Source organism: Amblyomma mixtum, chromosome 3 (genome assembly GCF_055824585.1).
Source record: "Amblyomma mixtum isolate Tamu chromosome 3, ASM5582458v1, whole genome shotgun sequence".
Classification (NCBI taxonomy): Eukaryota; Metazoa; Arthropoda; class Arachnida; order Ixodida; family Ixodidae; genus Amblyomma; species Amblyomma mixtum.
In genome coordinates, this window is record NC_143014.1 from 112,593,538 (window position 1) to 112,608,525 (window position 14,988).

Sequence of the window (14,988 nt, forward strand, 5' to 3'; positions counted from 1 at the left end):
TATTCCTGAGGTACTGGCAGGGATTCCTCAAGGTCGTTGACGTTGGATGCTCGGTAGTTAGTATATCCTCGAGCTATCCTGTCCGCCTCTTGGTTTCCTGCCACCGCCGTGTGCCCCGGTACCCAGATGATCTTATGTTTGATCGGCTTGTGTGGTTTTGCATGTGTTTGTTGCGTCTTGCAGTCTACAGAGCGGAGTATGCGGAGCGCTCTGTGACCGACTCTGCCGCAAAGATAGTTGCGGCAGGCTGCTTGTGAATCAGTAAGAATTGTCAGTGACCTCCCAGTCCGATAGCCCTCCGCTGCCGCTAGAGCGACGGCCGCTTCTTCAGCCTCAGCTATCGTGCAGTCTTGCAGTGAAGCGCTGGTAATCTCGTGTAATTCCGAGTTGACTACATTTGCCACTGCGTTGTTGGTGCCTTGTCCCCTTGTCATGGCATGTGTGGCAGCGTCCACATACACTGTTGTATCCTGGGATGCGTGTGTTTTCTGTAAGCGGTCGGCCCTTGCCTCTCTTCGGTCTTTGTTGAGGTTAGGGTCCATGTTTCTTGGTATTGGTGCCACCCTGAGCGTGCTGCGGTACTCATCGGGGATCGTTTCAGTTCTCAATATTTCTCGAATTTGTTCGGTGTAGCCCAGTTTCTTTAAAAGAACTCTGCCTGTGGGGGTCTGCTGTAGTCTGCACATTTGGGCAACATGCTTCAAACGGGGTCATATCCAAATCTAAACACACTAAGTAAAATTCCCCCCACACTTTACGCACACAATTGTCCGTGGTGCCATGAAAAATCTACACTGTATCACATCACATGGGCATGTCAAAAAGTCGACATCGTCCCAGGTATACAAAACCCAAGTGTGGAGCAATGGGAGGGTCTGCTCTCCAGCGACTGCCGCGATGACCAGATCGGTTTGATACGGCGAGCTCAGCTGACGGCAGCATCCAGCGGAGCCTTGGAATAGGGGCAACCGACCGTTGCGGATGGACTCATCTGACCACATAAAAAAACACTTGTGCTAGAGCCAAATAAAGTTATCCTATCCTATCTATCTAACACAGTCGGAAAAAGGCTGCAACTGTAACGATCCCACCCTTACTATGGATACGACAAGCATACTTTGCACCCTTTTGGGAGGGTGCAAGGGTGTGTGTTGTAGACACTGAAATGCACCCTTAAGGGTGCAAATTTTTTTGCAGTGTACTTTCTCAGCTGCCGATCGCTTCGGTTTCACGCCTCTTGCTAGTGCAGAAGGGTATCAGCTTCGGCACGGACAGTGGCGGTGCTCTCACTGGCCTTAGACGACATCCTCTGCTTCGAAGAATCGAGTGCTATTGCAGTTGAGGTCCTCCCGCACGATTTTCATGCGCTTCCATGCTGCGGTTCGTCCCCCCGTTAGTCTCTTTCTTAGCAGAGTGCGTTGAGTTTGCGCACGGCGAACGCGCCGTTAGTTCCTAAGTTTCCACACGGCACGCATCATTTTGGGGCAAAAGGCGTGCCGTGTGGAAACTTAGGAACTAACGGCGAGTTTTGAGGAACAGTTTTCTTTGCTGCCTCACTAGAATGTTTTATTTCTTGACGTGACAGGCACCGAAATGAACCTACACCAGCCGTGAAAAGTCTACAGGCCACAGGGTTTTTGCTTTTCGGTCGTGTAGTGGGGCATCCAGTTGGCGCCTAGCTGTCAAGCTGCGATCTCGTGTAAGGTAAGAATAACCCTTGCCCTAGCCTATATCGGGACCCTCTTGTCTTTAAAGGTGCCACGCGTGGTCCACCATGTGGCTCAAAAGCAGATCGGGCGGCCCGAAGACTTTCGATCAAGACTGTAATGAGAGGTGGTCGAGACATTCTGCATCGCCAAATCCACATCAGTGAACCGACCGTTTCGCTCTCAGATAAAAACGTTTGCAATAAAAAGATTCCTAGCTTACCTTTGTTTGGCTGTGTGTATTTTGGCGTCATATGTTTTGCGCCCTTTGTCAAAGGCGCTTTTCTGTCAGTACAGCGCTCGACCTGTTCGCTGTCCCCTCTATCACCGCTGTCGGGCGTCTTTTTCGCGCTGCCTCTTTATTATCAATGTGCGCCAACACAACGGCTAGCACTGAGCACCGCTCTGTACTGACTGCTGCTGTAGCGCGACCAAGTTCGCGCTGCCGTCATACCAATGAACGTGCGCTAGAGACCGCAATCTTTTCCTCTTTTCCGGTTGCACGCGCTCCCCTCAAAGCGCCCAGAATAAACCTATTATAATACAAATTGCACCGTTTGTGGTTTTCTTCGACCATCCACAACTTCATAATTTAAACTCTTTCGCGCACCTGCAATGATTTAGAAGATAATAATTAATCTGAGGCTAATAAGAAGTAAATAATATTTCCGCAAATTTCAAGTGACCGGCTGGAGCCCTCAGTTTTGTGCCTGTTACGCGCACTACAAGCTTATTTCAACCCATGGCAAAATTATGTGGTTGAGTTCGTAAAGCCGTATGCATACAGTTTCGCTATGTGAAGTCGAACTGTTCTTTAATACCTTCGTCCTGTCCGGATTCACAATAAATTTTTTGTGGCCACAGTATTATTAGGCTTTGTTTTGGGGCCTTTCCATACATTCCCAGCTGGTTTCAACAGCGAAAGCGTTGTTAATGACCAAGAAAACCTATATATCGACAAGTCTGAACTTCACCCCCTTTTACCCAAAGGAAGAGACAAAAATGAAAGGAGGACGAAGAAAAAAAGAAAGCTGCTGCTCCTGTGCAGTTCAATATTTTCCGTACCGACAAACTTCCTGACCAAACAGTTATTATAGGCAGATAAGTCACCTGTTGACGCCTTTTTTCTTGCAGCTATTCGAAAGAAGTTAAATACGGGGCTCAAACACGCATGAAGGGTGAGCTCCGGTTTTTGTACTCAGTTACACGAGAGCATATAAATGCTTGTATCCGTCGACTGTTGCACCGAAATTAAAATGATTATTTGCTTTTACAAGCGAGAATCTTGTGAATGAGGAAAGTAGAAATTTATACTTTTATTTAGGCTTGCATTTGATATTTGCCTCTCAACTCCCTTCTACACGCTGAAGGCCTTTGGCGAGCTTTTTGTAGCTTTGAAGTATGGTGTCTCTACTCATTCAATGACTTACCTTGAAACCAAAAATTTTCCGCATTGTGTTTCGCGCACCACAAAGCCGCGTGAAGCTGACCGCTGAAATGACAACCTACATGAAGCATCGTTGCGTCGGTTTTTCAAAGCAAGTTTGTCGCACATTTTTTGCCTCTGCTGGGAACACAGCCGCACAAATATGTCCTCGTCTGCGTTACCGCGAAACGGGTTGGAGGATGCGCAATCCGTGCAATAATTTGGAAAAGAGATCGATGGTAGCGAAATGAAGCTTTTTAGGTCAGTTGTATACTCAAGGCGAATAATTATTAACAAAATACAGGATTGGCTTTTCTCGCGGTCGCAGAAATGTGCCACTAATGATTAGCTGTACTAAGGTTTAGACTAAAGTCTCTTTGTTAGTGACAGGAATAGTGTTCGGCGTGTCCACTAATCCGCGTGATGGCTCTTCTAGATCACTTTTCCGCTCATACCAACACATGTCCGCAGCACTCGAATAGTACAGCATGACTGCTGCCTATGGAAATTGTGCGAACAAAATAAGGATTTTCATGTCTGCGCTCTGTCCTAAATTAAGCTTAAGAGATTTAGCTGCAATGTTAAAATTCAGTACACTACCCGTCTCCGGGTAGTGCACTCCTGGGGATTTCTACGCGTTTATTTCTCCCAAGGCTGCGCGGCATGTTTAGGCGAGAAAAGTTGAACGGTCTCTTTGTGTCGGAATGATAAGGGTTCACGCTAAGCTATCTTCAGTGTACAGACTATCGGCCCAGAGCTGTATCTTGCCGGCATATGCATTGAAGAAGGCTAGCGTCCCATTCTAAGTCTCCCACTACCGAAATCTCCGGCCTGCAGTTCAGTGCAGTGGACATATAAAACATAGAGGGTACGCTTATGCTGCATAACTGCAGCTGTTTCGCATGACAACGGCGAAGTCAGGAAGGAATTTGTGCGCAACGAACGAAACAACCCCAGTTTATAAACAATGAGGAGAATAACTCCTTTAGGTGGGGTCGATTTTGAACCACCGGTGCCTTTCGCGGTTTGGACAACACGTGCGCTTCTGGCGACAAACTTAAACTTATTTTACCGCAATGAATAAGTGAAGCGCTATCCGATGTTTTCAACGACTGAACTCGATTCCGCCACTTAAGCGAAAGCGTTCTGACTGCTGCGAAATTTGAGACAGAAAGAAAATATTTGTGGTTGGGAGCCTTCCCTGCCACCTTTTCCACATTAAGAGAAATCCGACGGCAAAACATAATACGTCGCTCAAAACCTGCTGTTGCCCTGGTACCTTGCATCTCAGCTCAGGAATTTAAAAGACAGAGGCGCCGACATGGTGGCTCATTTTTTATGGTGCTCGACTGCTTACCTGAAAGACGTGGGTTCGATCCAGGCCGCGGCGGTCGCATTTCTATGGAGGCGAAATGTTAGAGGCCTGTGTACTGTGAGATGTCAGTGCACGTTAAAGAACCCCAGGTGGTCGAATTTATCCGGAGCCCTCCGCTACGGAGTTCCTCATAGCCTGAGTCGCTTTGGGACGTTAAACCGCATAAACCAAACCAAACCAAACCAAACCAAACCAAACCAAACCAAACCAAACCAAACCAAACCAAACCAAACCAAACCAAACCAAACCAAACCAAACCAAACCAAACCAAACCAAACCAAACCAAACCAAAAGACAGAAGCTTGATTGCTGACGTGAAGATAGGAGCGTTCACGGTCACACGAGCGCGGCCTTCCGCACAGTTCACTCCATTGCTTCCAGCCTGAAATAAGGAAATAGTAATGCTATAGTAGAAGTTGAAGGGAGAGTGGTTGTATTGTCCCTCTCGTACTGATGTTTTCTTGTTGGACCCTTTGTGCAGTTTAATTCGGCGCGGACCATTGACTGATGTGTCAGAAATTACGCCTGACACTATTGCGTGTTGCCAGTAAGTGGCAAGGCCTAGAATGGCACAACGAGAACAAATTTGTAGAAATACGTTAGGAAGGCCCCAAAGCTGCCACTTCAAATGTCTTTTCGGCGGGAAATAATCCGAGCATTTGCTCACTTCCAAACAGCCGTGAGGGTATATATCTCCTTTGAGCGCTTTACCGTATGAGCATTTTGCCAAAAGAAAGAAGCAGTTCCACTGTGTAGTTTAAAACATGCCCCCCCCCCCCCCCCCCCCTCCCTCCGTCCCTGTTACGTATAGTCGCGCAGCGTATCTTCTCTCAGGGTGACTGACCTAGTATTGGACGGCTATGGCTAACTCCTGCTGTGCTGAAGAGTAAAGGGATTGGTCGAAACAAATAGATCTCTGCCCAGGTTATTATTAACAAAAAGTGCAAATGTTTTCAGAACTTTTGGTACCTGAGCGCATGAATAGGAATTCGTCTAAGCTACTCAGATACAGAGTGCTGTATGCGCAGTATGAAACTGACAAACAAAAAAATCATTTTAATGCGAAAGCTTTTCTAGACTATGTCGACGAGGTCGTGCCCGCAAGACGTGTCCGCCGCAGTTGTGACGTTTTCAGAAGAGTGAGCATCAAACGAGTGGTTGTAATCGAAAGAGGATGATGTGAGGATGCTGCGCAAAAAAAAAAAAAATATGTCGATAGGATGATTAGTCATTTAATTACAGCCAAAAATGTCGAAAAAACGTCGAAATAACGCGAACGTCGATAAAGTGAGTGGACGAGAAAACAGCCGTAGACGGCACATTAGTGAAAAAATAGGCAAAGGAGTGAAAATAAAGTTTGAAATGAATTGAAATGTATTTGATGAGCGATAAGTAATCGAACAACAAAGTTTTATTGACATAGATTAGTTAGTTAATTAATTATCCGGAAAAACTATTGGATCGTTGAATAGGCTGGACGGGGATATATTAAGTGGACTGGAAAGCAGCCACGGCGCCAAATTTGAAATGCCAAAATGGTTGATTGAGATAAAAGAAGGTATAATCAGAGTAAATAAATCGATCTTTAATTAAAGCATAAGATAATTACGCTAATTCAGTAGTCAAGCTAATTATCAAACAAAAGGAAAATGACAAAGAGAGGCGACGAGTGCCGAGGAGGCGTCAATGCTTTCGCATTGTCCCAAAGCGGGTCGCCGCAGTGATCATTATTGCTATAGGTTTTTGAACAGAACCGAGATGTGAAGGTTAGTTGACCTTTCCAACGAAATTTCTATCTTTTAGAGGCGTTCCATGCGTCAGTTTACAGATAGGACGTTTGCTCAAAGCTAATCACGTGTGCTGGGCTCTCTGAGGCCTTATTGTTAGCTGGCCATTATTGTCTGCATCTCTCGACATATCATATCGAGCTCGCAGCGAACTAATTGCTAAGGTTATCAGTACATCCTTTCACGCATTTCATTATCATTTAACGATAGTGCAATATGATCATTGCAATGCCAGCCAAACGCGGGGCTCTGTACAGACGCGTGTCCAATTCCATGCAAAAGGTTTCCTAACCTACCACGCGTTGAACTAACGTCTGAATTATATCATTTAGACTGAACAGCCGCCGCGGTGGCTCAGTGGTTATGGTGCTTGGCTGCTGACCCGAAAGTCGCGGGTTCGATCCCGGCCGCGGCGGTTGCATTTCTTTGGAGGAGAAATTCTAGAGGCCCGTGCACTATGCGATGTAAGTGCACGTTAAAGAACCCCAGGTGGTCGAAATTTCCGGAGCCCTCCACTACGGCGTCTCTCATATCATTAGTCGCTTTGGGACGTTAAACCCCATAAACGAACCAACCAACCATTTAGACTGAACAGCTGCAAGGGCACGCTGCGCGTTAGGTTGCTCGAATGCATTGCAAGTATACACTGTGTGTGAGCGAATACCTTCAGTAGTAACTGGATATACTGTTTTTGAGGTACAAGTGTGATCTCTTCGTTAATATCAGGCGTAGTTGAGAAAACATGTGATCGTGCTAGCTAGTAAGCTGGCACGCTGCCACACCCGCGGCGCAGGTGACCCGGCGGCGTATCTGTCACGTGCAATTTCCTGTGGCACCCAGGCGGCAGCCACTGCCCTGCGTCTGTTGACCTTCCTCCACGCAGATGTTTGGGTGATAAGCAGCGTCGGAGGGATGATCACATTTGATGCAGCCATTATCATCCAGGTGTTTGCGTGGCCTTCTAGACCAGTGACCTGCAGAGTGCCCGATACCAGGGGAAGAGAGGCGTTGTTTGGGGCAACGTAGAATCAGAAATTTAACAAATTCGCAGGGGGAAGAGTGACCGTGGCTATCGAAAGTAGGGCACATATTCTCCCAGCTCCATTTATTTGTCTTCATTCAGTTGCAGAGCGGTAAACGAGCGTTTGCAATTTAGGGCACTAATCGCTGCGTTGTCCCGCTCTGTCCCATTTAAGCAATTGGCGATTTTCACGAAATCGACGCCACGCTGCGGCGGCGCCGCGCACTTGTCCAAGAAGGATCGGAGCGCGCGGAACCACGTTGTTTGCTCTGTTCCATGAGTGCTTCGCCGGAACATTCTGACGCTATTGTCAGTTTTCCCGTAAAAATATATCTTAGCAGCGTCGTTACAAAGATGCTTGCACGCTAGCGAGATTTTCTTAGAAACCTTGCTGAGCACGCATGACTAACTGGCAGATTTCAAGAGCGAAGAGCTTTGTGCGAGGCTGTCTGTGTGATGACGGGTGTTGACATTTTTCGAAGCGCTAAAACACCATGGACGCAGAGGGAACAGACAGGGACGAGCGCTACTTCCAACTGTTTATTTCGTAAAACCGCAAGTGCTTTAAACAGGTCTCGAACGCTTTTATGACACGGCAGCAAACTGCACGTGCGAGACAGTATAGCTGCCGAGTAATCTGTGTAATCTCGCACGTGCAGTTTGCTGCCGTGTCATAAAAGCGTTCGAGAACTGTTTAAAGCACTTGCGGTTTTACGAAATAAACAGTTGGAAGTAGCGCTCGTCCCTGTCTGTTCTCTCTGCGTCCATGTTGTTTTAGCGCTTCGAAAAATGTCAAAGCTGCACCAACTAGCCCGATCCGCTACCCTTCTGACGGGTGTTATTACGGCATACCTGCTTGGTGACAGTGCGCTTTGTTATCCACGGAATGGGGAGTGGGGTCACATGATGATTTCAAGCGAATTTTGTTTAACTCTCGTTCTCTTTGCGCTTCGTTATTGCCCCATGCCCTCACTGCCACTCAAATTAGTCAGCGGATGGTAAGAATCGAACGAAAAGAATTCTGCCACAGCGGCAGTATATCCTTTCCGTCCACTGCGAACAAATTGAGCAGAAAGCGTGGTTAATTGCTCCGAGATTACAATGCGTGGGAAAGGCGACCTCATTGTTCTCGCTTTCTGCCTGTGCACCCGCTTAGAGATTTATATTTGTAATTAAAATAGCATGTGGTTAATGAAATTTATGCGCTCGAAAAGAACGCAAGCGGGCGCAGCTATATCTGTTAAAACTCAAGCGACAGTGACTGGCGAACTCTGTATGATTTCCTGCGCAAGCAGCATTAATTACAGTCGCCGGGCCTTGCTTACCTGTAGTGTTAAATGTGAAAAATTTCCCATCTAGTTTTGTCAATCACCTGGTGAACGAGTCTTCGTCAATGTAATTTAAGGGGGGAGGGGGTGTTGCAAATACCCTGTAAAGCATGGGTCGCACCGCTTTGACGCCAGCCGTTTCAAATGCCAGACAGCGATTGCTTCCTTGTTTCTCGATTATTCCTTTAAACCCACTAGAAACGAAAGACTGGCTCATAAGAGGTTGTGACAGGTGAGAAACAAGCGCGAGTTAATGGCAAAATTTTGAAACAAGCGTGATTCTATCTATTGGCTGCCGACAAAAAGGGTCCTACGTAACGCCGTCTTACTGGTTTCCTTGAGGTGCCCCCTCAATAGGTCGTGCTAATTGCCAGTATAGTCGGCTTCCTAATTTCGGCCAAATAGGTGACTGCTATCGCCATCAATTAGTTACATAGATGCCTTTTGCGGGACATTGGTACGACGCTATTCATGCATAACTGTCATAAGTGTCAGTCAAATGTGCTTAAGCGCGTTCTTATTACCGTGCTGATTTCTTCTTGATGATGTGGCTCTGCTGCGATTACGTGGCCTCGATGTATGTGCTCACGCAAAGCTTCCAATACCTTGCTGCGTACTTAAATGTGCTTCTTCACCAGGTTGCTGAAAAGCATGATCGTTTTTATATTTCCTATTAGCTTTGAAGCTTCCCGTCCCGCTTCCCTCATTCATGTTCTTGGTAAATCGCCGCGAATATCCTGCAGACTAGGTAAATAAGAGCACCATCAGCAAATGGCAGATTACTGAGAACATTCCTATTCATTCTATTCTAGCACTCTGAATACCCTTGCAGGATTCCAGCGAGCAACAAAGGAGAGATAGCGTACCGCTGCCTAAAGCCCTTTCCGAGTAGTGTGATCCCACAGTTCTAGTGAAAGTCTTTTGTTCGTTGCTTGGTCACCGTATAGATGTTTCCTAGCATATTTACATACGCTTACATATATTGACATATAACGCCTTGATCACACAATGATTCCATAACTGCTGATTTTTATTCTGAAGCGAATATTTTCGTAGCCTGCATATGTAGAAAATATAATGGGCATCTCAAGTGACGTCAACAGAGGGTTTTAAAGAAAAAAAAACAGCCGTTTGATGCGTGGATGAAGGTGTAGCCGCGTTTTTGGCGGCTGGTCGACCATGGGTGTTGTTTAAATCGTACTAATTTCGTTTATTTGTTCAAAATACAATTATTCAACTCTAAACCCACTGCAGACACGCAAAACGTTTTAGCTACAAGGCCGTAAAACGTGAACAGCAACTACGAAAGTCGCAATTTTCGCAACATTAACTGCATCCCGAAAGTGTCTTCTGCGCTCTTAACAAAGGGCGCGAAATGTGTGCGCGGCTGAAGCGTGTGTTTTCAACTCCTCACTCTTTATCGAGCTCTGCCTCTGGCCGTTGGCTCGCCGCCGCCAGGTTCGCGCAGTCGCAATCGGCGCGCACGAGTGGCCGCGGTCATGTGCTCCCTGCGGGGCGCAACAAAATATATTTCGCAACTAAGGTCGGCCAATGACAGTTTTGGCATTTGTGTTTTGTTCCCGCGCTTGACTCACCAGTCGCCACTTTTTGAATACTTGCAGTGGTTCAAAGAATGCCCACGTACTTTACAATAACTGCACCAGTCAGTATATCTGAAATGTACTCCCGCTTGCTCTAGACAATGCAGCCAAAACTGCTCCTCCTGTTTCATTCCCGCGGCTGGTATAGTTAAGAAAAAAGCAACGTTAGCTCATGCCACTTGGAACACCTTGCAAAAGGATTCACTATATTCCAGAGATTTCTCACATCATCGCCATTATCACCACCATCATCAGCAGCCCCGACTATGTCTTCTTTCCTTTGTTAACAACTATTTGGCTCTAATGGACGAGTTGTTATCGGTTCTCCGCAGTACATGGCGTGCCCGTATCCATTTCTTCCTTTTTATCTCAGATAAGATGTTATCTACTCTAAGATATGAATTCTCGGTAACCTTATTGTTGGCGGGAATGGTTCTCGGTAACCTTTTTGTTGGCAGGAATGGTATCTACTGTTGAGTAGCTCCTCCTAAACCTGTGAACCAATTCCCCGGGTTGGTTTAGCCCTGTAGTGACGGGCGCATTGCGTGTGATAGAGGCTGTAGAAATGCCATTACTTTTCGTTTATTGTCGCAAGCGTGCATTGAATCCCCACTGTTTTGCTGAAACCACATTTTCAACCATATTTATACAAGCAATGTCAAAGCGTCAGCTCGCAGAAATGCAGAAGGCTTTCTGAATGATCACTCACGGCAAAAGCGAACCCCCACCGACAAACATACCAAATAGCTGGCATAACGCAGCACCAGTAGGCAATTGAATGGTTCTGCATTTTGTTGATTTGTTGCATGTGCCCGAGTATGTTGCCTCCCTTGTATTGTCGTTAGACATTCAGAAATTAGTTAATTTTGTTATTTTAACTGCACCACGATATTTTTTCAATAAATCAGCCAGCTTTTTTTTGCATTTTTGTAATCTAAGGGCCAGTAACAATGAAATACTCTAGCTCATAACTTTTATAGAACATTTTCACTGACTGGGCATTGCAAGGTTAAATGCAAAAAAAAAAAAACTAGCATTCACGTTCAGCCGGCTACACAGTGTTCATGACTGTGTGACCGCGTTTTCTGGGAAGTTCCGAGGGGTGTTTAAACGCAGGACGGCCGACAGCAGCGGCCATTCTTCTCTCGACGACAACTTTCCTGGCACTGCAGCAGAGGCTAGGCAGAAAAGGGAAAGAGACGGCCCTTTCTCCCCGTGCCATGGGGAGTGGGCTGTTAGTTGTTCGGTCCAGGGGTGCGGAGCGGTGAAAGTGTGAAGTTGGAGAGACGGTGCTTGGTCGCTAGAGCTGAGGTAACCCGAGATAGCCCGCTTCTCATAGCACGGAAACAAAGGTCCGTCTCCTTCCATTTTCTGCGTAGCGTCTGCTCCAGTGCTATAGAAAGCTGATCACGAGTATAAATACAAGTAGTATAAATACAAGTGTTACTATCGCCGCCGCCGCCGAGTTGCGTATTTTTCCCCTGCGGGTACAAGTCTGCCTAAATAAACAGCGTACTGTTTCGAGTACTATGCCAATCTGCCTGACCGCCTCCTTCTTCGGCTCTTTTGCTCGTCATCGCGTCGTCGCACTGCTGACATTACCACACTGATACTGTACGATCTACAGTCTTGGTCAAAAGTTCCACGGCCAACGCGGCCGTATAGAAACTTCTTTGCCTAGCACCTATGGTGACAGATTAGAACATATTCGGATGGAACGCAGAAAATATCCACCCCCTCACATAAAACTAGACTCCTCCGCAGCCATAGACTGGAGGAAAATTCAGACCAACACTTTCCCTAACTTGTTCATCCTACACAAGATTAGCCCCATTCAATATCAGAATACATGCCCTTGGTGTGGAGCTTGCCCTACGCTCTACCACATATCGTGGGAATGCACAGCGAAACCAAAACACTTAACTGTATCCAACCCGACATATGAGCAGTGGGAGGTGGCCCTGACCAGCGAGACCCTGGATCAGCAACTTAAGTTGGTTCAGCAAGTCCGTCAGTCAGCTAAAGCCAGTGGCGCCTTGGACTAGGGGTGCCACCCAAGTTGCTCGAGCAACCTTCCTCAATTCAAATAAAAGTTTCTCTCTCTCTCTCTCTCTGCGCTACGGCAGCGCCCCAGTCAACAGTGCGCGTCGTGGCCCTCCTATTTGAAGATGCGAAAGACGAGGACGAAATTTACTTTTCCTCTCAAACTATTCGTGACTCTCAAGTGGGGCGTTCTTGTTTGGCTGCTTGCCGTACTTCGGGCTCGTGAGGCCGCCTGGCGCAAAATGCAATGACCACAGTACTGTCACGAAGACTTAGAGCTAACGCTTGCTGGGAAACATACCAAGTTCTTGGAACGTGCTACATCGTCTCGCAAGTCCTTCGCATGACACTGACGTCACGCGTATTATCGATTGACGTCATCCTCATTATCGTCCTCTGCTGTCTCGCAGGTCTGAATACCACCTTGACCAAGTGCTCTGCTGCCTCTGGGTACTTACGACCGAAATTTAATCGACAGATTCACATGGCAGGAGGAGGCCAAGTTCTACACCAAGATTGGACAGGTCTTGTTTTGGTCAGTGATCGCTTTACTTAGTAAGCAATTTTAGCGGGGTGCGCCTTGACTATATACAGACTCACTGGTCCTCGGAGTTCTTCGGAGATGAGGCAGCACCCTGCCTTGGTTTCGATCCGTTGACACACAGACTCAGTCAACGACCAACACCAATGGTGACTAATAGTGTAATCTAATGATAAGTGACTCACTTAGAGCGGCAAGTCAGCTGAAGCGTGCGAACGTCTTCGTGCGCTTCTTATGTGTGCTCTTTAATATTTAAATAAAGAAATTACCTCTTTGCAAAAAGCAACCGAAAAACTCCAGTCTACTATCAAGAACTTTAATAATTTTCAACTAAAAAAACGAGCCTTACCAAGGCTGCATCTCTAATCGTCTCTCGAAAACATTAAGAATGCTTAATCACAAAACGCAGCAGACGAAAACAGTAACTAAGATTGTGATGCAATTATGCCATTGTCCATAGTTATTCACCAAGTGCAGGCTTTTACTAGCAATAAACGACGTCACTCTTGAAAAGTTGAGCCGGACAGCTGCGAAATGCAGCAGTAACTACCGCGCTAAGGAACGCCCTGCGGAACTTCGCTGTATAACGGCTATGGCTTGTTGACGACGTATCTGCGGAAGAGAAATTACTGCCACCTCAATGGAACAAAGAGAGATCACCGAAATGACCAGGTAGCATATTCTTATCTATTTAATATGTCTCTGCACAGTGGCGTCGCGGGGAACCCAGAGATACGCAGAGAATTTTACCGTGTTTTCGGCACGAAAAGGCGATTGTCTAAAGGCGCTCGCACAACATTGCCGCGCCGTCCTTTGTGTCGACGCGCTCAATCGCACGTTATCTCGCGCAGTTCGTTATCGATGTGAAGGGACGACAAGGCAGCCTTGCGCGAAAGTGTCTCAGCGGTCCATTGTTCCAGCCTCGTATCGCCGACATTGCCCTTCAGATATTGCAAGGAGGAGAGGCCACTGAGGCTACCGTTAGGCTACCGTGCCTGAGCGCCAATATTATCCGCGCGCTCCAGCTGATCGCGCATATTTCTCTCGAGGTACTTGGCCAGGGCACTCACTGCTCACTGAAACGGGGCTCTGCACGGAGTGATGGGGCGGCCACCGGGCAGCATTTTACTGCTGCTGCTGCTGGTGCACGATATTCTCGGCACCCATTCTGCGAAAGGTAAGTCTGCACATTTTTCGCTGCTGTTCGACGTGCAGCGATGACATGTCGCGGTGAGACGAGATCCTTTCTTGAAGTGCCGCTTACATGCAGCGCAACTCACTGCGTCATGTTTGGAGCCGTCTCTCACAGATGCGAAACTAAAGTTGGAATGTCGCAGTGCAATAGGTCTGACGAATGTTTTCAGACGAATACACGGTGCCGGAGAGCGCACAGTACGTATGTGTCGTCAGTACTGATTTGTTCCTGTCCTTTCTGTTTATTTATTTATTTATATTTATACATGATACCCCTAAAGGCCCTCGAGAGGGTATTACAAACACTGAGCAAACAGTCTCTGGTATTCTTTTTTTTTTTTTGATACAGACCTCTCCACTGCACGAAATGGAGTTAACTCTTATCTTACAACTAAATCAAGGAATTAAACTAGGAAAAGAATGTGTGCAGTATAGCCACACATTGAATTTTATTTACGAAGAAATCGCATACGAAGTGCAGTTTTACAACTAAATACAGGCCCCAGCTTGAATGTTACAAGCGACAGAAGGAAGCGAGAGAAGAACACGAAAACCAACAACCTGAAATGAATGCCCTCAGCTGTGGCTGAAAAACTGATTTTTAGTAAAGAAAAGGATTTAAAGAGATACTGAGGACAACTTCGTAAAGTTTTTCTTCTCATTAAAAAATGAATTATGCGGCTTTTTTTGCGCCTCTTGATATTTGTCCGGGAGCAGAAGACGCATTATTGGTGAGAAAAAAGGCATTTAAACGTCTTCCCGCCCCTCGATTCTAACTTGTGACTTCTGCATCGCAGAGGGCTCCATGATGGCCGTTTTTTAAGTGAATGGCGGTGTAGCCTTGCCTCTGGGATCCGCTTTCACATGGATGTCAGTTCTGCCGAAGTTTGCATGAGTTGGAGAAAATTAATTTTTAGCGGATAAGTAGGCGGCCATAATCTCTTGGCGCATGCTTGTCATTTTGCC

The 14,988-nt window shown here is 46.7% G+C and overlaps 1 protein-coding gene across 1 annotated transcript in view; it reads left to right on the forward strand.

The window, feature by feature from the left end:
• Nucleotides 1–13,846: 13,846 nt before the first annotated feature.
• The window catches only part of LOC149351441 (MAM and LDL-receptor class A domain-containing protein 1-like), a 177,537-nt gene continuing 176,395 nt past the window's right edge, over nucleotides 13,847–14,988 (forward strand). Inside the window, 1 exon segment of the mRNA XM_089580756.1 lies at nucleotides 13,847–14,005. Within this exon segment, the coding sequence (XP_089436882.1) occupies nucleotides 13,930–14,005 (76 nt within the window). The 5' untranslated portion in view covers nucleotides 13,847–13,929.